We start from the raw sequence: 23,473 nt of genomic DNA on the forward strand, positions 1-23,473 counted from the left end.
AAAAAAAATAGATGCACTTCATCTAGTATGTTTATCAGTATTAAATACGTTGCTAAGGAACTTACTTGAATATGGTGTTCTTTCTGTTCCTGTGTAAGCATTAATGGACCAAACTGGTTCAAACTTCTCAATATTGCTACCTTCACTTCCAGTGTGTTGAAGCTGATATTCAGTTCCATACACGGTTCCCTGGTCATAATGCTCTGAGCCACACAGATGAGCTTATCGAGCCACTCTCCGTTTTGTGGTGTGACAGCAATACGTGGCCATCTAGAACATACCTTATCTTTCACATCACTGTTGCCACTGCTGAAACACACCACCCAGCACTTTGTTATGCTCATGTCTACTACCGTTTGGTCTCCATAAATGTTCAGCAAGCACTGATGAATGTCAATTGGTGCACTGATTTTTTCAAAGAGGAATTCAGTACTCAAAGTATTAGCTACTGAGTACAAATAAAACACCTAAGATTTTTTTTTTTCAGAAAACTTTTATTTTCATAGCAGCGCATGCATGCAACACATCGAAATACACATTTGAAAATGAGATTACACTTCATTGGTCAACTGCTTACCAGTTGCTATAATTTTATCTCCAGCACGTGGTAATTCTGCATCATGGAATTCCTATGATTTGGATTGTCATAATTGTGCAGTATACCTTAAAGTAGTTCATGTGAAAGAAACAGGCAATTTACTATTACTCTCACCTGAGACTTTAAATTCCTTGCCTGAAGCATTTTAAACAGAATGTTTTTTAAAAAAAGATGTGGCAAATCATAAACTTCAGGGAAATACTTTATAGTATGGAAAAACATATAAATTTGAGTATTTTTATACATTTCAAAATGAAGTTTCCTGAATCAGTACTAATCCCATCAAAAGCAACATAGCAGCATCTTAGTAATTGAGGAAGCAAACTTCTCCCTTTTATTTAGAAGCAGAACAAAGATCAAGAAAACAAAAGTTCCTGACATCTCTGTACGTTTAAAAATAACACAGCCATTTGTTGTTTCAGCACAGATTAACACATTATAATACATTTTATTTAATTCTAATCCAATCAGGATTTACTAATCCACTACATTAATGTTTTCATAGGTCTTTAAAATATACTTTAAAAAATAGCATTTTGGGAGGGAAAAAAAAACCTCAATCTTTTCCATATGCTAGAACTCTAAATGAAGCTGCTTCAAATACATCAGATTGGCTTTATAAATTTTGTTCCCTTCATTCAAAAGAAAATAAAAAAGCAAAAAAAAAGCAAGGTTAAGAATAAATGGTGATCACTTCACGTCCACTGCCTCGGACTAGTAGAACTCTGTCCAGACCTTCTGTTAGAACTTCCAAAAACTCCATGTCTGAAGTACTGTTAAGTCAAAGGATCACAGAAAAGAAGCAAAATAGCTACCAAGGACTCAAGAACTCTGATGTACAATTAAAAAGCACATTCATGAGGGAGCTTTCCTTTAATGTCCCATTACGCTTGGGTGCTTCCACCTATTTATTCAGGCAGAAGCAAGAACTAATTTGGGGGATTTCCATGGGAAAACAGAAAAACAGTAACTTAAAATTTCAACATTGAGGAATTTCTTCTATCAATTCAGTTGACAAAACCCTGTGGTTGACAGTGGTAGCATTATCAACAGTTGCAATTGTTTTTTTGTGAAATCCAAACTAGACAATAGCAGAGTCAAATTTCTAGTTTCAAGAAGTACAAAAGCAATATAGTAGAGGATACAGTTTTCATCTCCTTTTCTGCTTTTAGGAGGTCCAGGCATATTCAGGAGAACTAGCTGAGCATGTTGCGATTTATTAAGCACCACTCCATTGAGCTTCACAGCAGTGTGCATTCTTCTTACGTTTGACTGATTCCTAGAACACAAATATTTTAGGGACTGACACCGTACTTGCATATCTGAATTAATAAATTCAAATGTACATATCTTACTTTAATTTATAAACTTAATCTAAATGCATGTAATAATCTACACCCATGGACATCAATACTCATATTCCAAATACATGTGAGCAGGTGAGATACCTACATTAGAGTAATTGTACATCAACATTTAATCTTAAGTGGATTGCCGAAACACTCAACTCTTCCAAAGGCCAGCTATGTTTCACAAAGATAAATTTCAATTGAAATTAATTTTAATCATATGCTGAGAACCCTGCTAATTTAACTAGATTAAAATGTAACTGGAATTTGCAAGAAATTTCAAATATCAAAGGAGCTACAAATACTCAAAACATCAAAAGAGCTACAGAAATATAAAGGAAATCTATTGTAGGGAACCTGCTTTAGTAAGGGGGTTGGACTCCATCTCTTGAGGTCCCTTCCAACTACTGCAACTCTGTGATTCTATGAAAGATTACAGTATGTTGTTGTGTACAGGACCACATTTCCCTTATGTTCCTTTAAGAGGATTACTGCAAGAGTAACAAATTCCGGGAAAAAAAATATTTTCTCAGCGTGTCTTAAGAAGAAGGCAGTAAACAATGAACTGGAATTTAGCCCCTCCCCTGACATTATCAGTAAGGGGAGACTTGAAAATAATGCTTCCCTTACTGTATCCACAAACACAATCTTGGTTGTAAAATACAGGGAAACTGCTTAAACTTCAGGGATTTCTTTATTTTACCATCTACCTTCAATGATTCATTTTCTCTTCAGAAGAAAAAAATAAAACAGTTTCCTTGCTGAGTTCCTGAGGAAGTCACTCTTTTATTTATGTAAATACAAGCCAGAACTGGGTATTAGTCACATGCACCAGTGCAACAGAAATTGCATTTTATCAAAGTGATCCACTGTGCTAAAGCAGATTCTTTACAATTACTTCAAAATGGAACTTTGGAAACACAAGGTAACAGGAGTAGAAGAACAACTGATAGGCTGACATAAGGTGAATCACTATATCCCACACAATTTTCTTAGCACTTTTACTGCAGGACCACTAATTAAAGCACAGCTGTGCTCCACCCTGCAGTATTCACATACTTAGGTTAGAGAGCCGACTGGCAGGTTAGCAGCAGCAGGACATAAGACATCCTCTGAAATGCCCGAGTGCAGAAGTGTTTTTGCTTTTTGTTTTTAATACCAGTAACAGTAGTAAAAATGTAGCAGAAACACTCCAGCACTGTTTGAGATCAGGAAACCAATAGAAATTATTGACAGTACTATTCTATAGTAAGTCCCATTTTCCTGTTAACAGCTGCTCCCTTCATAGTAAAGTATGGCACATCTTAAAGTGCATATTCATCCTTACCATTGCAGATGCAAGTAGAGGGGAAAAAAGATGAAAAAAAAAAGGAAGACTGGAAACTTAGTGGTCAATGGAGACCAACCCCATCAATTCCAGTTTCCTAAAAAAAATACAATAATATTTCCAAAGCTAAATTTAACAGTCTGCCCTGGGGTATCCCCTGTCACAGAGCCATACATATAGAACAAAATGATACTTGAAGGTCAGCTTTCCAGAGGCAAAACAGTAGCTTGATAAGAACCATAAGGAGAGAGTCAAAAGTGTTTAACTGAAGAGATGTATTAATGCTAAAGTAGAAATTTTCTTAAAATACAGAAAAAAATGCAGGGGAAAAGGGAGAGTGTAAATTTGTGGTGAACAGGATTTCAGTGCTGAAATAAAGGGTCAAATTGCTCACTGGGTACAATGTGAACTGAGGCTCACTTAGCCTCAAAAACATGGCTGAACTGAAGTCATACATGGAGCACAATGTAAGCCTCCTAGTTTTCTTAAGCAGCTCAAACTGGCAAATACACTAAATGAAGCCAACATTGAGCCCTGGGGAAAAAAAACAAAAAAAAAAAACCCAAAAAAACAAAAAAACAAACCACTCAGTCTTAAGCTGGTTCTACCCAAGTACAAATAGGGACGCACTGTCCTAAAGTGTAGCAACCACACACACTGGTGAAGGCCACCCTTATTTGTTCTGATGACTGGATGGTAGGCAATCATAAAGGCTACAGTTCCAGATGGAGTGTCAATACCAACTAGCAGCATCTGATGCCTCTACCCAGACACAGTGGCTGACGGGAGTACAGACCTCAGGCTGCAGGAAGTGACTAAACATTTCTCTTATGGCAAGGCATAGGGAACAGACCTGCTAGCAAAAAGTGTGCCCAGAGATCTCCTGCAACATGTAGCTAAGCTTCAGCAGGTAGTGAGAAGATCACACAACATCAGGGAACCTGAGAACGAGTTATGTGGTTCCACGCAACAGTCTGCATCAGACCTACAACCAGAAACCCTCCCTCAATACACAGAAAGGAACAACATTCAAAACACAGAAATATGTAAGCTCATTATGGCAAGGATCAGTAGGAAGGAGGAGACTTTCCCTTGCAGCCTGAGATGCCCTTGCAGAATTACTTCACTGCTCTAAAGATTGCAGAGAAAGGACCCATCATGCCATGGTAGACTCTGGTGTCAACTAAGCCACTTGGTCTGCACCCAGTATACTAAACAGTGCAGCTAGAAAAGCATTATAGGTGATAATCACAGGGGTCTCTCTTTTATGTAAAGTAGAAGCACTTATTTGACAACCTGATTTATTTTCAAGAGAAACTTGCTGCCTATCAGAGACTTGTATTAGGAATGTTACCAAGAGATTACCGAGCTGTGTACAGCTCACATACGTCTATCTACTCATGTTGTTGTTTCACATGAGCATTAATTACTGTCAGGAGCATCCCAGTCATGACATGAAAGCACTACAGAGAACTCTGAGCAACTGCAAAATGTCCTTGGAACACACAGTCTCTTTGATCCTACCAGTCAAAGGAAAAGGCTTTGAAAGGGCCATTTGAATCTGTCAGATCAGTGCACTGTTGCAGGACGAGTGTTACAGCCACAATTTGGCTTGTTAGAGTACAGCTCTCTTTAAGAAATCCGTTTTACTGGGGATTGATGAATTCCATTTGTTAGAGAAAAGCATTTTTGGTTACGGGATTGTCAACATGGTGAAGAGGACTTTAAAATAAAGTTGCCAAGAAAGGGGAACCTCAATCCACCAGCTTCGATTGGATCAATACCAGAGATGCAATGAAACATGAAAAAGTGGATCAAGAGTCAAAGATCAGAGGAGTACCTAAAAAGCAGCACAAAGGATTTCAAGCCACTTCACCCTGTAAAACAGCTTCACTAGGGGCCGACATAAATGCCTCTAAATTCACATATCTAGCATAGGAAATAAAGCTAACAAGCATTTTTAATTCAGACTCAGGGCTATGGTATCATTAGCTTTAGCTCAGTGTGGTAAGACAAGTTTCTCAACAAGAGTACTGTTATAAATGGCTGCAGACTTGACAGGACAGATAAGCAGGGAAGGAGACGATCTGGAGAAGCCCTGTGTACATTATAAGTTCATAAGTTCATAAGGTTGGAAAGGACCTATAAGATCATCTAGTCCAACCATCCTCCTATCACTATCTCTACCCAACTACTAAATTAAATCCTTTAGCACCTCATCTAAACGCTTCTTGAACAGCGCTAGGGATGGTGCCTCAACCACCACTCTAGGCAGGCCATTCCAGTGCCTGACCACTCTTTCAGAAAATAAATGATTCCTCAGGTCTAATCTAAATCTTCCCCGGCGCAACTTGTGGCCATTCCCTCTCGTCCTGTCGTTATTTATCTGGGAGAAGAGGCCCACCCCCTCCTCACCACAACCCCCCTTCAGGAAGTGGTAGAGTGCAATAAGGTCTCCTCTGAGCCTCCTCTTCTCCAGACTAAACAATCCCAGCTCCCTCAGCTGCTCCTCATAAGACTTGTGCTCCAGACCCCTCATCAGTTTTGTTGCCCTTCTCTGAACACGCTCCAGGGCCTCAATGTCCTTCTTGTAGTGAGGGGCCCAAAACTGAACACAGTACTCGAGGTGCGGCCGTACCAGAGCTGAGTACAGGGGGATGATCACCTCCCTGCTCCTGCTGGCTACACTATTTCTCATACAGGCCAGGATGCTGTTGGCCTTCTTGGCCACCTGGGCACACTGCTGGCTCATGTTGAGCCGAGCATCAACCAACACCCCCAGGTCCTTTTCCTCTCTACATTCTTCAAGCCATTCTGCCCCAAGCCTATAGCATTGCATGGGGTTATTGTGGCCAAAGTGCAGGACCCGGCACTTGGTCTTATTGAACCTCATCTCATTGAGCTCAGCCCAGCTGTTCAGCCTATCCAAATCCCTCTGAAGGGCCTCCCTACTTTCAGGCAGTTTGACACATCCTCCCAACTTTGTGTCATCTGCAAACTTACTGAGGGTACACTCAATTCCCTCGTCTAGGTCATCAATAAAGATATTAAACAAGATGGGCCCCAAAACTGACCCTTGGGGGACACCACTCGTAACAGGATGCCAGCTGGACTTAACTCCATTAACCACTACCCTCTGGGCATGGCCCTCCAGCCAGTTCTCCACCCAGAGAAGAGTGAACCTGTCCACACCACGGGCTGCCAGTTTCCCCAGGAGAATACTGTGGGAGACCGTGTCAAAGGCCTTGCTGAAGTCCAGGTAGACTACATCAACAGCCTTTCCCTCATCTACCTGTCTGGTCACCCAGTCATAGAAGGAGATGAGGTTGGACAAGCACAACCTGCCCCTGGTGAACCCGTGCTGGCTGGGTCTGATCCCTTTATTGCCATGCACGTGTCGTGTGATTTCCCTCAAGATCATCTGTTCCATAACTTTCCCTGATACCGAGGTCAGGCTGACAGGCCTGTAGTTCCCCGGGTCTTCCTTACGGCCTTTCTTGTAGATGGGAGTCACATTGGCAAGCCTCCAATGTTGTGGGACCTCTCCAGATAACCAGGAATGCTGATAGATGGCAGAAAGTGGCTCGGCAATCACCTCTGCTAGCTCCCTCAGCACCCTTGGGTGGATCCCATCTGGCCCCATGGACTTGTGGCAGTTCAGATGGAGGAGTAGATCTCTGACCATCTCTGCTTGGATCACAGGGGGTGCATTATGCACCCCGTCCCGGACTTCCAGGTCAGGGCAAGTACCGTGTGGACAACTGTTTTGTCTAGTAAAGACAGATGTGAAGAAGGCATTGAGAACCTCAGCCTTTTCCTTATCATCTGTGGTTATATTGCCTGCCTTGTTGAGTAAAGGAGAGAAATTTTCCTTAGTTTTTCTCCTGCTGTTAATATATTTGTAAAAGGGTTTCCTGTTCTTCTTTACAGCAGTAGCCAGCCTAATTTCAAGCTGGGCTTTAGCATTTCTAATTTTCTGCCTGCAGATCTTGGCCAGTTCTCTGTAGTCGCCCCAAGTAGCCTGACCCATCTTCCAGAGGACATAGACTCTCTTTTTCTCTCGGAGTCTCAACAAAAGATCCCGGTTCATCCACACTGGTCTTTTTCTCCTCCGGCTTGACTTACGGGACTCCGGGACTGCCTGCTCCTGTGCCTTTAAGATTTCCATCTTGAGGAGCATCCAGGCTTCCTGGACCCCTTTACCCCTCAGGAGCAAGTCCCAAGGGACCCTTGCAACAAGTGTCCTGAACAGGTCAAAGTCTGCCCTCCGGAAGTCCAAGGTAGTAGTTTCGCTAGTCACCCTCTTGACGTCACCCAGAATAGCAAACTCCACCATTTCATGGTCACTCTGGCCAAGACCATCTCCAACCTTCACATCCCCTACTAGTCCTTCCCTGTTAGTGAAAAGCAGGTCAAGCAAGGCATCTCCCCTGGTAGGCTCTTGCACCAGCTGTGTCAGGAAGCAATCATCCACACATTCTAGAAATCTCAAGGACTGCTTCCTCTGCGCAGTATTGTATTTCCAGCATATATCAGGGAAGTTGAAGTCCCCTATGAGAACGAGTGCTGGCCATCGTGCAACATCTACGAGTTGTTTATAGAACACCTCGTCTATTTCTTCATCCTGACTAGGTGGTCTATAACAGACCCCCACCACGATGTCACTCCTAAAGACTATCCCCCTGATCCTTATCCATAGGGACTCTCGTTTGTCATTTCCAACCACTAGCTCTTCAACATCAAAACACTCTCTGATATAGAGAGCTATGCCACCACCCTTTCTTCCCTGTCTATCCCTTCTGAAGAGCTTGTAGCCATCAATCTGTCATGTTTTTATGATTTTTGGTACTGGTATTCCACATCATAACATCATGTAGTGCATTTAGAGTTAAAGAGTTAATGCTCCAGCTCCACGGATCATTGATAGTTCCAGGTATACCTGTCTCAGAAGAGAAGAACTCCATTCCCCAGAGGACTTTGCGATGCTTTGCGTTCTTACGTGTTTACGCTCAGAGGGAAAGATAAAAACTGTCTGCGGTCACGGGACACTCTCTTTCCTTTGGGATCGACTCAGCAGTGGGTGCTCGCTGCCGTCCGCCTTCAGCGTTAGCGTAAGGCCTTCGGTTTATCGGACACTCTCTCGTGCTCATTTTATTTGATTTATTAGCTTTAATTCCAATTATATTGTATTATATTGTGTTATTTTGCTTTCCGATATCTTATTTAGTAAATTAGCTTTCCTCCTCAGATCATTGCCGCTGTTTTGTTCCTAGGCCCATCTCCCTTTTCCCTTCTCCCTTTCCCCCTTCCCCTTTCCTGGGGCGTGGGTCCGTGGGTCCCCCGCACCAATCGTCACGGAACCGGGCCGAACCTGCCCGTAAACCGTTGACACAATCCCAGTATTCCAGTCATGGGAGAGGTCCCACCATGTTTCTGTAATAGCCACAAGGTCATAGTTAGCCTGCCTCACAATGGCTTCAAGCTCTTCTTGTTTATTGCCCATGCTGCGTGCATTGGTATAGATGCACTTCAGCTGAGATATCTGCCTCGCCCCTTTTTCCAGCACAGCCTCCTTAGGCTCTTTACTGGTGAGCCCTGTTTTATCCCCTTCCCCCGTCACAGCTAGTTTAAAGCTCTCTCAATGAGTCCAGCTAGCTCCTGTGCTAGGATTCGTTTCCCCCTTTGGGATAGGTGCGTCCCATCAACAGATAACAGGCCAGGAGCCGAGTAAACTGTCTCATGGTCAAAACACCCAAAGTGTCTATCTCTACACCAACCTCTCAGCCAGTTATTCATCACCTGTGTTTTCCTAGCCCATTCTGTGTCCTTCACCGCCCCAGAAGGTATGGAAGCAAACACCACTTGTGCTCCCACCCCTTGAACTAATCGCCCTAATCCCCTGAAATCTCTTTTCATAGTTCGCAGACTTCTCTGAGATATTTCATTGCAGTCTGCCTGAACTACGAGTAATGGGTAGTAGTCGGTGGGGCTTATCAAGTCTGGGAGTCTTCTAGTAATGTCCCTGATCCGAGCCCCAGGGAGACAGCACATTTCCCTGCGGTTTGGGTCTGGTCTGCAAATGGGGCCCTCGGTTCCCTTTAGAAGGGAGCCACCCACTACGATCACCTTTCTTTCTTTCTTAGTAGCAGCAGTCTCAATGCACGGAGGTGACTGCCTTGCCATTGGTGACCTCCTGCGGGAATCTTCCTGCACTTCACCCCTTATCACCTCTTCAACATCCAATGCTGCAAATCTATTGCTTAGGGGTATCTGGGGACACTGGGGAGGCAGAGGGGGAGATCGCCCACGGTACCGAGCAGGGACTCTCTGCCAGCCCTCCCTATCCCTCAGATATCCCCCTTCTGCCCTACGGGGACAGGTCAGGGAGTCCACCACCAACTGTGGGGGATCTCCCTGGTACCTTTCTCTCTGGCACTCTAGGGAGTTACTCCACCAGTCAATCTCCCGCTCACAGTCCCTGATGGCCCTCAGTCTCTCAACCTCCTCCTTCAATTCAACCACCATGTTAAGCAGATCTTCCACCTGCTCACACCTTGCACAGGAGAACTGCTTAGCACCTTCATCTAGTAGTAGCAGGCTCTGGCACTCCTTGCAACCAGAGACCTGTGTAGCCACACTTCTAGGCAGATTATAGAATGCTTTGACTGCAGACCTGTGATGAAAGTGAGTGGTGATTAAAGGGTTAAGTGTCTCTGGGTAAGGGGCAGTGGAAAGTCAACAAGGCTAGTATTACAGTGAAAGTCTACTGCAGATCACCCAACTAGGTGGAAGAGGTAGATGACAAATTCTGTAAGCAACTAGAAGACTCGCAGTCTCAAGTCCTTGTGTGATCAGATGCACAGGCTTATGAAAGGTAAGTCCCACCTGACTAAACTATTGTCCTCCTACAACAAAATGATCTGTATAGAAGATGAGGGGAAAGATGTGGATATTGTTCACCCAAATTCTCGTGAAGTGTTTGACAACTGACCGGGTATACTCCTGAAGAATACTAGTTGCTCATGGCTTGGACAAATACCTAGTTCAATGGGTAAAGAACTGTCTGAAAAGCTAGGCTCAGGGAGTTATAATGAATGGAGTTCAATCCACTTGGCAACTAGTCACCAGTGGCACTCCCAAAGGCTCAGTACTAAAGACAGACTGTTCTAACATTTCTATCAACGATCTGTATGTGCCTGAATACACATTCATAAAGTAGGTATGCAGACAATACAAATTAGGTGGGAGCGTATAACTCGTTGAAGATAGAAAGGCTCTACAGAAAGAAAGAGAAAAACACTCAATTTTTGCATTATTACAGAAACTAAAGTAATTGTTCTGTACTGTAACTTATCTTGAAAGGAAAACTGATAATATTTACAAGAAAAAAAATTAACAGGCCATAATGCAAGCTGTTTTTCAGTGATAAATGCTAAAACACAGCATAGAAAACAATGTACAGATCAATACACAAACTGCACCTCATGGCTTAGGAACATGCAGACAATGTACAACACCACAAGAGCCAGGGAATACAGCCTAAATTGTTTAAATGAAAGAAAAGTCAGACTTACAGATTTCCCCATTCTCTATATGGAAGGGAAGCAAATGTATAAAAAAGTTATTTTTGTAATATCGAGTACATTTTAATACATCAATATTAATAATTTTACAGGCAGGTCAAGTTCAAACTGTAATTTATACTCCCAGTGATATGAAGTAGTTTTTAAGTAATAAGTAGTTGAAGTCTACACTCTGCACAATTCTAAAGAAATGAGAGGAAATCTTAACAAGAGACTATTTAAAAAACAAACAAACATATCAGAAAAAAAAAACCAAAACAAAAAAACCCACCATCAAGAATGAGAGAATAATGAAGCCCAGAACAAAACAAATAAAAGCATTCTAGAAGGTGATTTTGAAAAGTGTTTGGAATTTATAAAAGGCAAGCTCTTTGTAAAGAGCACAGAACAAATCCACAGAACAACTTAGAATCTTAAGTATTTAACCACTACTACTTCTAAATGTACATCTGTAAGTCCTCTATTTAAGATGTTTCCTCTAGACATTAAATTTCCCTTGCCATTCACAGTTTTGCTGTGAGTATGTGTAGAAAACAGAATAGACCATGCCTAAAACTCCTTTCTTCTAGGACTTGGAGAAGATGCGTGTGTGCTACTTGAACCACAAAAAAAAGGAGAAAGTGAATAAGCTGATGTCCTGTCAATTGTATGCCTACTCTATCAGGCCTGAAAGTAGCTTTTATTGAGTTAATTTTCTACTGTTTTAAAAAGACATTAAGCGATATAACAGTTGACCCAGAAAAAAGCTGAATATATCAAAACATACATATAAAGCAATATAAAACTTGTGCCTATATACTTAGTTTACAGGATGAAGGCCTAATGTCCTTTTCATTAAAAGAAACATGTAAACTAAATATTCTGGGAAAAAAAAAAAAAACAAAACAAACTTAAATGCTTCCTTGTACTTCCTGTACCCAACAGCAAAAAAAAAAAAAAAAAATTAAAAATAAATAAAATAAAATAAAATAAAATAAAATAAAATAAAATAAAATAAAATAAAATAAAATAAAATAAAATAAAATAAAATAAAATAAAATAAAATAAAGGCAAAAGACAATACACAATAATTAGAGGAAAAAAGGAAGACAAAATATTTCAATCCAGAAGCTGAAAATCTTAAAAGCCTGACATATTTGATCTTCATTCACAGCATTCTTGTAAATATTTTATGTGCATATCAACTATTCATTACAAACACTGTTATCCCACCCAGCCCATATCATGAGTGTGGCATTTAAGCTAAGTTCATGGAAAAACTGTATCCACACTTAACTTAAAATAAACCAGAATATCTTAAATATAGACAATAAAAGGGCAACTAAACAAAAATGCGCCTATAAAGTGAACAAGAAAACACAAAAAGTACAAACTTCAACCACCACACGTATACTTACGGCTTCATGTTGAAAATATCCTTAAAACCTGACACATTTGTGTCTTTGTTTTTATGTTTTTCAGCTACAAACTTCTCTTTTGTCCAGGTCATTTGCACTTTTTCTGGCATGGCAGCAGCCACACTTGCTTTGACAGCTGGAGCTGAGCGTGAGGCTGTGTTTCTGTCATGGATCAACTGGGCCTGGCCACATACAGGAAAAAAAAATTGTAGGTTACAGATTATTAATTCCTTGAAATGTAATTTAACCTTAGTGTAGCAAAAAAAAGTAAAAGAGTTCCTTATATTGTGAACAAATATGAGACAAAAATCAGTGTTTTGACACTGGCATGAATGGAAACTGCTTGTAGAAGTCTAGTTATTAATGTATGCAGGATTACTTACAGGCTGGGATATGATTTTTGTACTGAATAGAGTTTGAATCCAGTTTGAGGTTAGTCTTTATTAATATAATGGGCTTCTGCCAGTGAACAGTTGAAGGACAATGTACTATCAGATATTTTTAATTTGCTCTGACACTGTTATAAACACTGTAGTCAGTACCTTAGACTCTAAGAATTTAAAATGAACTGGTATTAGGGAAGCAGTGATTGTTTTGTGGTGTTTTCAGAGTTTTTATTTTGCTTATTTTTAAAGTTTTAATAGTTGCGAAGTCTCTCTGCAGAGACATTAAATCATGAATTAAGTTCCCTATTCTATTCAAGAACTTCAGGTATTCACTTTGGTCCCTCCATATGCACAAGGATTCAGGAGGACTGATTTCATTCAGTCACAATGATGTGAATAAAACTGAAGCAAATAAGTGAACTGCTTTCCATCTCTAAATGACAATTCCCCAGTGGTCCATGGGCTGTAATTTCAGCTGTTTTTAACAGTCTAAGAGCTCCTAAGTTTTCGTAAATTATTTCTCCAGTTCCTAGTCTAAACTTGAGAATTCCCAAATCCTAGAGTTCAGTTCTGTGGTTCACATATAAACATCTATTTGATTGATGGCCTTCAGATCTCCCAGAAGACTAAATAATGAGTCAAGAATACCAATCAGACGTTACTGTTGAATACAGTAGCTATTATTATAATAGAAAAAGTTAACAAATACATGCAGACTCATGCTGCAAAACAGTAACCAATGAATTAAAACCAATAACTGTAAGGTGAATTCAACTGTCCTCTAAGGGAAGCTAGGTCTCCATTTTCAGAAAAACAGGCTCAAGGAAAAATCTGGACCTACAGCACACGTTCATAAAATTGCATAGATAAAAAAGGCACACTTTTGTTAGTGCTGCTTTGAAGCCAAATTAGTTACACAGAATAAAACATTATTCTCCTACTTCAAGGAGGGGAAAAAAGGAATACAGCACTTCTACAAACTAGGCAATGCATCTTCAGAGAAGCAACACTTCAAGTGCACACTAAAAGCATTAACTGCAGCAGTCCATTTAATTTCAAACTATGTAGAAAAGTAGTTATGACACGTAAGAAGTAATAGTTGCTTATCAATATGCAAAGAAGCCTTTTCTACTTACAAAAGCCCTAATACATCTATACAGACTGAGAAACTTCAGTACAGCAACTATAAAGGAAAAACAATGCTCTGAAAGCATGAAATATGAATCTAACACCCACTATTAACATTTTTAAAAGAAGAAACAAATATTTATGCTTTTAAGAATAAAAGACACTCTCAGATAAATATTTCTTTTATGGAAACTAACTGTGACAAAATAAAGATGCAATTAATGTCACAAACATCATCTAGAGAAAGGTACAACTAAAGGAGTACTAAAAGTTTATGAAGGACTGTTTTAATGGCAATGAAAAGTCATTCCCCTCTAGTTCAGTTCACAACAGTGGCACTTCAAGTGTTGCAATGAAAAAAAACCTACAAAGTACTATTTCTAGCTACCTCCTCCTTTTCATAATCATTATTCAGCAGTGCCTGTACATCTTGGCCAATGGACTGTGGACTAGAGCAGCTTTTTCTTCTGACAGAACCTCGAGATTCATCAGTGATGCTCTGAATCTGGGACAAAAAGGTTACCAACAACAAAAAAAGAGCCTAAGAAATAAGATGACTATCATTTAAAATAAAAATTGCCTTCATTTAAACAAATGATTATTATTATTTGTTATCTTAGGTTGTTATAAACTTGGTTTGTTTTCACAAGCATGATATTTGTTATATACATGTATATTTATTGTAGGATTCTTTAAATAACTAACTGCCAACAGTTCAAGTCTCTTCACAGAGATTTTGAAAATCATGAAATTAAATCCTTTCATCTGCATGAGTACCTCAAAAAATAAGACATGCATGAGGGTCTCATCCTTTCTTACTTGCAGTGATTCAGATGAAAAGATTTCGTTCACTCACAATCAAAACATGGACAAAACTTAAACAGATGAGAAAATTGCTTTTCAGCAAAGGGAAGGGCAAGGGTGATTACTCAGGTATAAGAACAGGCCTATGAGAGAAACAGCAAAAGAACACTGTACAAGTTCTCCTTTTCATATAGGTTTAAACCTGGTCTGAAGACATTCAAACACAAAAGGAAGGATAAAATACTAATTTTGTTGGTAACAGGAAACTACAGAACTACATGCACTACTCAAAAAGCTGGAACATTACTGTGATAGTCAGAAGTTTATATAAACAATGCAAACAAAAGCAGTGCTAACTTGAAGTGGTGATAGTAAAGAGAAAACTACTTTAGAGATTATCATAAAACTGGAAGGAGTGCCTCAGCTCACTTAAGAGAGGATTAAAAAAAGAGGTATTTCATGTTAAGTGTTCATGTTAAGAACACAGAGTTCTTCACAGAAGAACTTCCCAGTGCTCATAGATATATTACACACTGACAGTCAAATACCTGCACTAAGCTTAACAAAAAGAACTGGAAAACTCTAGAAACTCTTATTCAAATGCACAGGAAATTATGTCTAAAATCCTTTTATTCTTGTAAGTGAAACCTGCTGCAGAGAAAGTAACAGAGTGCAGTTATAAAAACTTTTGACTAGTTAGAAATAGATTAAAAACAGCAACAAAAACAATTTTTAGATTTTTCACAGAGTACCTTGCCAAGTTAAAAGTTCTTACCTCTCTTTCTCTTTCATTTTTTGATAGCTGCATCTGTTTTAACATCTGGGATCGCTGTTCCATCATTAGTGTCTTCTCATATGTGAATGCAGAAATATCATTTTCAAACTGCAAAAATAATAGACATTAGAAACATAGGAACAGAAGTACTACTAAAAAAAAATCCAAAATAATTAGACATTTGGGTACCCCACTTATTCCTGCATTCATTGAACCCTGGATTCATTAGTAGCATCAGACTAATCCCAAGAGTATATTTCATTGATCATTTCGGGTACCTGAAGATTAAGCCTTAAGAATGAAGACAATCTTCTACCATGAACTATTACACAATACCAATAGCAACATAATATCAGTTGAATTTGAGACATGTGACAGACCTTCCATTGTTCTGTTCCAATAAATCCACAGCAAGAAGCAAGGGTCAAAGATGTTTGTTTAAACTACCTGCACTGCTGACTCCTGAGCATGTTTGCATCCTGGTGTCTTTGAAAACAGTCTAGAACCACAACAGAACACACTGTCCTTTCTCCACTGAGAGCTTTTGCAAAGAAGCACTAATGAAGCAACTTCGACATATCCATCCACCTGGAGTACTGTATCCAGTTCTGTCGCCCACAGCACAGGGACACTGAGCTGTTAGAGTAGGTCCAGAGGAGGGCCATGAAGATGAGGACTGAAGCACCTTCCCTATGAGGAAAGGCTGAGGGAGCTGGGGCTCTTCAGCCTACAGAAGAGAAGGCTCGGGTAGCGGGGACAGGACCTTGTAGCATATGAAAGGGGTGTTGTGGTTTTGTGGTTTTGATGCCGGTATTCCACATCAGAGCATCATGCAGCAGTTAAGGAGTTAATGCTGGGGGAGCAGCAGAGGGGAGGGGCGGAGCTCCGCACCGGATGCCAGGCGGCGCTCGGTCTGGGCGCGTTGCTCTGGGCTGCCGTGGAGGTTCAGCACGTGTGCTTCCCCTGCGGGTCCTCCTTAGCGTAAGCTCATAGCTTTTGGTTTGAAAATTTTTCTCTCTCTTTCAATTGTTCAATTTTATTAGATTTAGTAAAAGTTACCGTTCCTTCTCAGATCGTGCCGTTGTTTTCTTGTAGACCCATCTCTTCCCGCCGTTTCCCCCTCCCCCTCCCGGAGCGCGGCTCTGCTCGGGCGGCCGCGCGGCCACTGACGCAGTTTCTTTTTCTCTCCCCTCTCCCTTCTCGGTTTCCTTTGGGTCACTGTCACGGACAACACCGTGACAATTATTGGTGGAGAATGCGGGCAGTGTAGTATTGGCTCTCCATTGTAAATCTGGTGCAGAGTGGACTAAGGTTTTTCATGTACCTTACAGCATGCTGGCGTCTTTTTAAGCTCCTCGCGTTCAGCACCGGAGTAATGTGGATATACAGCTACTTTAGTGTGCTGAGGGGGTTACATGCCTCCTACCTAAACACCCTGGCTAATGTGACAGATTATGCGGCATTTGGAACGGTTTCCAATTACTCTTTTCAGGTCTTTACCTATATTCAGGATGTCAGCCCGGCAGTTGTGGCAACTGTGTTATCTGTTTTTCTGCATGCACTCTCTGCAATAGTAATTTACATCATGTGGAGGAAGCTTTCCTCAAAACCAGAGAGTGTTGAATGGCAGGGAAGGTGGAAAAAATTAGGAAAGAAATTAGAAGCGTGGGGACCCCCGGTGTTATGCAATTTTGATCTTGAGCACCTGTGGGACCCTGAGAAATTCAGTGAGTGTTTAGGTAAGGAGTCATGGGACTCAGGACGATCTGAGAAGGAATGTATTGTTTGGGGTCTGGCTTGTGCTTATCGAGCCATAATTGATATTCTGGAGAGAAATGGTTTCCAAACCAAGGTCCAAAGCAAAAATGAAAACCTCGAAGTTAGACCTGACCAATCACAGGAAGCACCGGTATCAGTGTCGGTTGCCCCTGTGGAAGGCCAGAAATGGACACGGCCGTCCTCGCGCCTAGAACGGAAAGAAGAAGAAGCAGAGAAAAAAAAGGAAGATCCAGGCGAGGGGCCCTCCTCAGCACCACCACCACCACCACCACCTAAAAAGGCCACTAAGAAAAGTGAGAGACATGGAGAAGACAGCGACGATGATGGAGTCACTGTTACCACTACTCGTCGGCCCCTAAAGATGACTGAAATACAAGGTTCAAGAAAGGAGTTTGTACGGCGCTCGGGTGAATCTATTGTCACCTGGTTGCTGCGGTGTTGGGACAGCGGTGCCAGCAGTGTGTCCCTAGATGGCAGTGAAGCCCGCCAACTGGCAAGCATTGCCCGAGACCCAGCTATCGACAGAGGAATTGGCAGATGTCTGAATGGAGTCGCTACCCTCTGGGAACGAGTACTAGTGGCTGTAAAGGATAGATACCCTTACAAAGATGATCTGGAGCCTAAGGTGGAAAGATGGAACACCGTGGAGAAAGGCATCCAATTTTTGAGAGAAACAGCCGTAGTAGAGATGCTGTATGATCCCAATTTCGTCCCTAACAATCCACACCAGGACCGTGATCCTGATAGAGTAAGGTGCACACCTGATGTATATCGCAAGCTCTCAAAAACAGCACCAGAGAGGTACGCAAGTACACTGGTAGCAATGTTCCATAGATTCGAGGGTCAAGACAGGAGACTCCCAGTTTATGAATTGACTATTACACTCCAAAACTTTGAACAGCAGTTTCCACCATCACGTGCTTCCATTGCAGCTATAGTAGCAGAAGAAGTAGGTGAGATTAAGGAGACACAGAAAACTATACTGGACGAACTGTCATTACTGATGAATAGGGATGAACCTGTGTCAGTATTGGAAACACCTGATGAAGACGAGCATGACGCAAAGAATCTGATGAAGCAATTTATCAAACTGTTGAAAGTCTCGGCCACCAAAGGCAACCGCCCCTCTGCACGAGCAAATGACGGCAGTAACATCATGTCACGTGTGGCCATGTGGAGCTTCTTACGAGAAAACGGAGAGGACATGAGGAAGTGGCATAAAAAACCCACTCCTGCACTGCGAGCACGGGTGAGAGAACTACAGCAGAGATCAGCCACCAATGAAATTGCTCCCGTCACTGCAGGTAACCAATAGAGGGGCCCTGCCCTCAGCCAGGGGAGGGAAAGGGATAACAGAGTGTATTGGACTGTGTGGATTAGATGGCCTGGCACATTAGAGCCACAAAGATATAAGGCACTGGTGGACACTGGTGCACAGTGCACTCTGATGCCCTCGAGTTATAAAGGGACAGAATTGATTCATATTTCTGGAGTGACTGGGGGTTCTCAGGAACTGTCTGTGCTGGAGGCAGAAATAAGCCTCACCGGTAAAACCTGGCAGAAGCATCCCATAGTGACTGGACAGGGGGCTCCATGCATACTCGGTATTGACTATCTCAGAAGGGGACATTTCAAGGATCCCAAGGGGTACCGATGGGCTTTTGGAATAGCTGCTGTAGATGCAGACAACATTCAGCAGCTGTCTGTTTTACCTGGCCTGTCAGAAGATCCGTCTGTTGTGGGGGTACTGAAAGTGAAAGAGCAGCAGGTACCTATCGCTACAAAAACAGTCCACAGACGGCAGTACCACACCAACAGGGATTCCTTGCTCCCCATTCATAACTTGATCCGCCAGCTAGAAAGCCAGGGAGTGATCAGCAAAACCCACTCACCGTTTAACAGCCCCATATGGCCGGTGCGTAAAGCCAGTGGAGAATGGAGGCTGACGGTAGATTACCGTGGCCTGAATGAAGTCACACCCCCACTGAGTGCTGCTGTGCCAGATATGTTGGAGCTGCAGTATGAGCTGGAGTCAAAAGCAGCCAAGTGGTATGCCACTATAGACATTGCCAATGCATTCTTTTCTATTCCTTTGGCCACAGAGTGCAGACCACAGTTTGCTTTCACCTGGAGGGGCGTTCAGTACACCTGGAACCGTTTGCCCCAGGGGTGGAAACACAGCCCAACCATCTGCCATGGGCTGATTCAAACCACACTGGAACAGGGTGGGGCACCTGAGCACCTCCAGTATATTGATGACATTGTTGTGTGGGGTGATACAGCAGAGGAAGTTTTTAAAAAAGGAGAGCAAATAATCCAAATTCTTCTGGGTGCTGGTTTTGCTATTAAACGGAACAAAGTGAAGGGACCTGCCCAAGAAATTCAATTCCTTGGAGTAAAATGGCAAGATGGACATCGTCACATTCCAGGAGATGTGATTGACAAAATCACCAGTATGTCACCACCCACTAGCAAGAAAGAGACACAGTCTTTTCTGGGTGTAGTAGGTTTTTGGAGGATGCACATCCCAAACTACAGCCTCATAGTAAGCCCCCTCTATCAAGTGACTCGGAAAAAGAATAATTTTGCATGGGGTCCTGAACAGCAGCAGGCCTTTGAGCAAATCAAGGAGGAGATAGCCTGTGCTGTGGCCCTGGGGCCAGTTCGGTTGGGACAGGATGTGAAAAACATCCTCTACACTGCTGCTGGAGAGAAAGGTCCCACTTGGAGTCTGTGGCAAAGAGCCTCTGGGGAGACCCGAGGCCGACCCCTTGGATTTTGGAGCAGAGCGTACAGGGGTTCAGAGGAGTGCTACACTCCAACTGAGAAGGAGATTTTGGCCGCATACGAGGGGGTTCGGGCTGCCTCTGAAGTAATTGGTACTGAGACACAGCTCCTCCTGGCACCTCAACTGCCAGTGCTGAATTGGATGTTCAAAGGAAAGGTTCCCCCCACCCATCATGCTACCGATGCCACCTGGAGTAAGTGGATTGCACTGATTACACAGCGAGCTCGGATGGGGAACCTCAACCGTCCAGGAATCCTGGAGGTGATCATGGACTGGCCTGAAGGCAAGAAATTTGGAACATCCCCATCAGAGGAGATACCACGTGCTAAAGAGGCCCCACCATATAACGAACTACTAGAGAATGAAAAGACGTATGCCCTCTTCACTGATGGATCGTGTCGTATTGTTGGGAAGCATCGCAGATGGAAGGCTGCTGTGTGGAGCCCCACACGACGAGTTGCAGAGGCCACCGAAGGAGAAGGAGAGTCAAGCCAATTTGCGGAGGTAAAGGCCGTCCAGCTGGCCTTAGATGTGGCTGAACGGGAGAGGTGGCCCATGCTATATCTTTATACTGACTCTTGGATGGTGGCAAATGCTTTATGGGGGTGGTTGCAGCAGTGGGAACAGGACAACTGGCAACGGAAGGGTAAACCTATTTGGGCTGCTGAACTGTGGAAAGACATTGCTGCCCGAACAAAAAGGTTGGGTGTAAAGGTGCGCCATATAGATGCTCATGTGCCCAAGAATCGAGCTACTGAAGAGCAGAAAAATAACCATCAGGTAGATCGAGCTGCCAGAATTGAGGTGTCTCAGATCGATTTGGACAGGCAGAACAAAGGAGAGCTATTTTTAGCTCGGTGGGCCCATGAGACCTCAGGCCATCAAGGAAGGGATGCGACCTATAAGTGGGCTAGAGACCGAGGGGTGGACTTAACTATGGATGCCGTTGCACAGGCTATCCATGACTGTGACACATGTGCCATAATTAAACAGGCCAAGAGGATGAAACCCCTCTGGCAGGAAGGGCGATGGGAAAAGTATAAATATGGGGAGGCGTGGCAGGTTGATTATATCACCTTGCCACGAACTCGCGATGGTAAGCGTTACGTGCTCACCATGGTGGAGGCGACCACTGGGTGGCTTGAGACATACGCAGTACCCCATGCTACCGCCCGAAACACCACCTTAGGGCTCGAGAGACAAGTCCTATGGAGACATGGCACTCCAGAGAGAATTGAGTCCGATAATGGGACTCATTTCAAAAATTCTCTTGTGGATATCTGGGCCAAAGAACACGGCATTGAATGGATCTACCATATCCCCTACCATGCACCAGCTGCTGGTAAGATCGAGCGCTACAACGGGTTGTTAAAAACCACGTTGAGAGCAATGGGTGGTGGGACATTCAAGCACTGGGAGAAGCATCTGGCAGAAGCCACCTGGCTGGTCAACACTAGGGGATCAGTCAACCGAGAGGGTCCTACACAGTCCGGCTCCCTACAGACCATAGAGGGAGATAAGGTCCCTGTGGTACATGTGAGGAGCATGTTGGGAAAAGCGGTGTGGGTCCTTCCAGCCTCTGGAAAGGGCAAACCCCTCCGTGGAACTGTTTTTGCGCAGGGACCTGGGTGCACCTGGTGGGTAATGGATAAAAATGGGGACGTCCAGTGTGTCCCACAAGGGAATTTGATGCTGGGGGAATGCAGTCTGTAATTACGTGTGTATGTATGTATATATATATATATATATATATATATGTTTCTATGTAACTCATGTTATTACTGTTTGGTTATGTATAGATGTGTGTTAAGCATGATGTGATGATGTGGAATAAGGGGTGGAATGTTGTGGTTTTGTGGTTTTGATGCCGGTATTCCACATCAGAGCATCATGCAGCAGTTAAGGAGTTAATGCTGGGGGAGCAGCAGAGGGGAGGGGCGGAGCTCCGCACCGGATGCCAGGCGGCGCTCGGTCTGGGCGCGTTGCTCTGGGCTGCCGTGGAGGTTCAGCACGTGTGCTTCCCCTGCGGGTCCTCCTTAGCGTAAGCTCATAGCTTTTGGTTTGAAAATTTTTCTCTCTCTTTCAATTGTTCAATTTTATTAGATTTAGTAAAGTTACCGTTCCTTCTCAGATCGTGCCGTTGTTTTCTTGTAGACCCATCTCTTCCCGCCGTTTCCCCCTCCCCCTCCCGGAGCGCGGCTCTGCTCGGGCGGCCGCGCGGCCACTGACGCAGTTTCTTTTTCTCTCCCCTCTCCCTTCTCGGTTTCCTTTGGGTCACTGTCACGGACAACACCGTGACAAGGGGCATAGAGGAAAGCTGGGAAAGACTTTTCATAAGAGCATGTAGTAACAGGACAAGAGTAATTTAGACTAGATATTTAAAAATTCTAGGAAAAAAATATTTACTATGATGGTGGTGAGGCACTAGAATAGGTTGCCCAGAGATGCTGTGGATGCCCCTACCCTGGAGGTCTGTGTTCAAGGCTAGACTGTATGGGGCTTTGAGCAACCTGGTCTAGTGGATGTCCCAGCCTACAGCACAGGAGGTTGGAACTAGATGATCTTAAAAGTCCCTTCCAACCCAAACCATTCTATGACTCTATGATTCTCAGGTAAGCACAAAGCTAAAATATAACCTAGAGTTATCACTGATGTCACTGAAATCTGAAGAGTTTCTATCATAGGTTCATAGGTACATTAGGTTGGAAAGGACCTACAAGATCATCTAGTCCAACCATCCTCCTAACACCATCCCTACCCACTAAACCACTAAATCAAATCCCTCAGCACCCAATCTATCATTTGGAAGATTCTATCATTTGGAAGATTCTCATGCTTAAATATAGACAACATAATAAATGAATACATTGTGCTTCCTATGATTATCTGCTTAAAATGCAACTAAAGCAGAGCCTTTTAATGGCACTCAATCAAACTTCTTTAATCTGCACCACAGTTATTTATGTTAACTTAAGTGATTCTTATAACAATGTTAAAATCATGTTTTATGGCATGATAAACATTTTTGAGAGGTAAGCTGGCTCAAAAAGCTCCTAAGAATGACAGATCCCGGGAGGAGCAAACCACTCCCACAACCCCTTCATCCTACTTCTGATGAGGTTTAAATTAGCTGTTTAGTCTTATCTCTGGAAATGAAATGATGCTTTTCCTTAGCTGCCAAATAAGCATGCAAGTTGCAGCTTTATCCCTTTCTTTTTATCAGGTTACAACCAGTGCTGTGTTTCTTTTTATCAGGTAACAACCAGAAGGAAAAAAAAACTATGAAATTCAATTTGTCACAATTTGAACTGTGAATCCATAGCTATGTTGTCTTTCTGCTCATTGCCAAGAGACTGGCAGTGCCACAGGAGCCAGAAGATTCTTTATTCCAGGGATACACTTGTATATCAGCTGGAGAAAGATATGTTAGTCATGTCAGCAATCAGTAGTCAGTGATTATTATTAGGAACTAAGCACATTCAGCCTTTTTTTTCAGTGCCCATCACTATAAATTCAGGCTTTTACCTTCCTGAATTAACTGTATATATGGACTACTCTT

At 42.6% G+C, this 23,473-nt stretch overlaps 1 protein-coding gene across 2 annotated transcripts in view; it reads right to left on the minus strand.

Moving 5' to 3' along the window:
* Positions 1-488: 488 nt before the first annotated feature.
* Positions 489-23,473, minus strand: part of SLC12A7 (solute carrier family 12 member 7) — an 85,151-nt gene continuing 62,166 nt past the window's right edge. The window contains exons 21-25 of one of the 2 annotated variants that reach the window (XM_065753006.1): positions 15,348-15,455; positions 14,157-14,273; positions 12,255-12,436; positions 1,744-1,877; positions 489-1,363 (exon numbers count right to left, since the gene is read on the minus strand). In XM_065753006.1, the coding sequence (XP_065609078.1) occupies positions 1,272-1,363; positions 1,744-1,877; positions 12,255-12,436; positions 14,157-14,273; positions 15,348-15,455 (633 nt within the window). In that variant the 3' untranslated portion in view covers positions 489-1,271. The remainder of the gene's footprint in view (positions 1,364-1,743; positions 1,878-12,254; positions 12,437-14,156; positions 14,274-15,347; positions 15,456-23,473) is intronic. The other variant, XM_065753007.1, reaches the window with a different exon arrangement.

This window comes from Cyrtonyx montezumae, unplaced genomic scaffold (assembly GCF_038088225.1).
Source record: "Cyrtonyx montezumae isolate F1298 unplaced genomic scaffold, pur_monq_1.0 scaffold_8, whole genome shotgun sequence".
Classification (NCBI taxonomy): domain Eukaryota; kingdom Metazoa; phylum Chordata; class Aves; order Galliformes; family Odontophoridae; genus Cyrtonyx; species Cyrtonyx montezumae.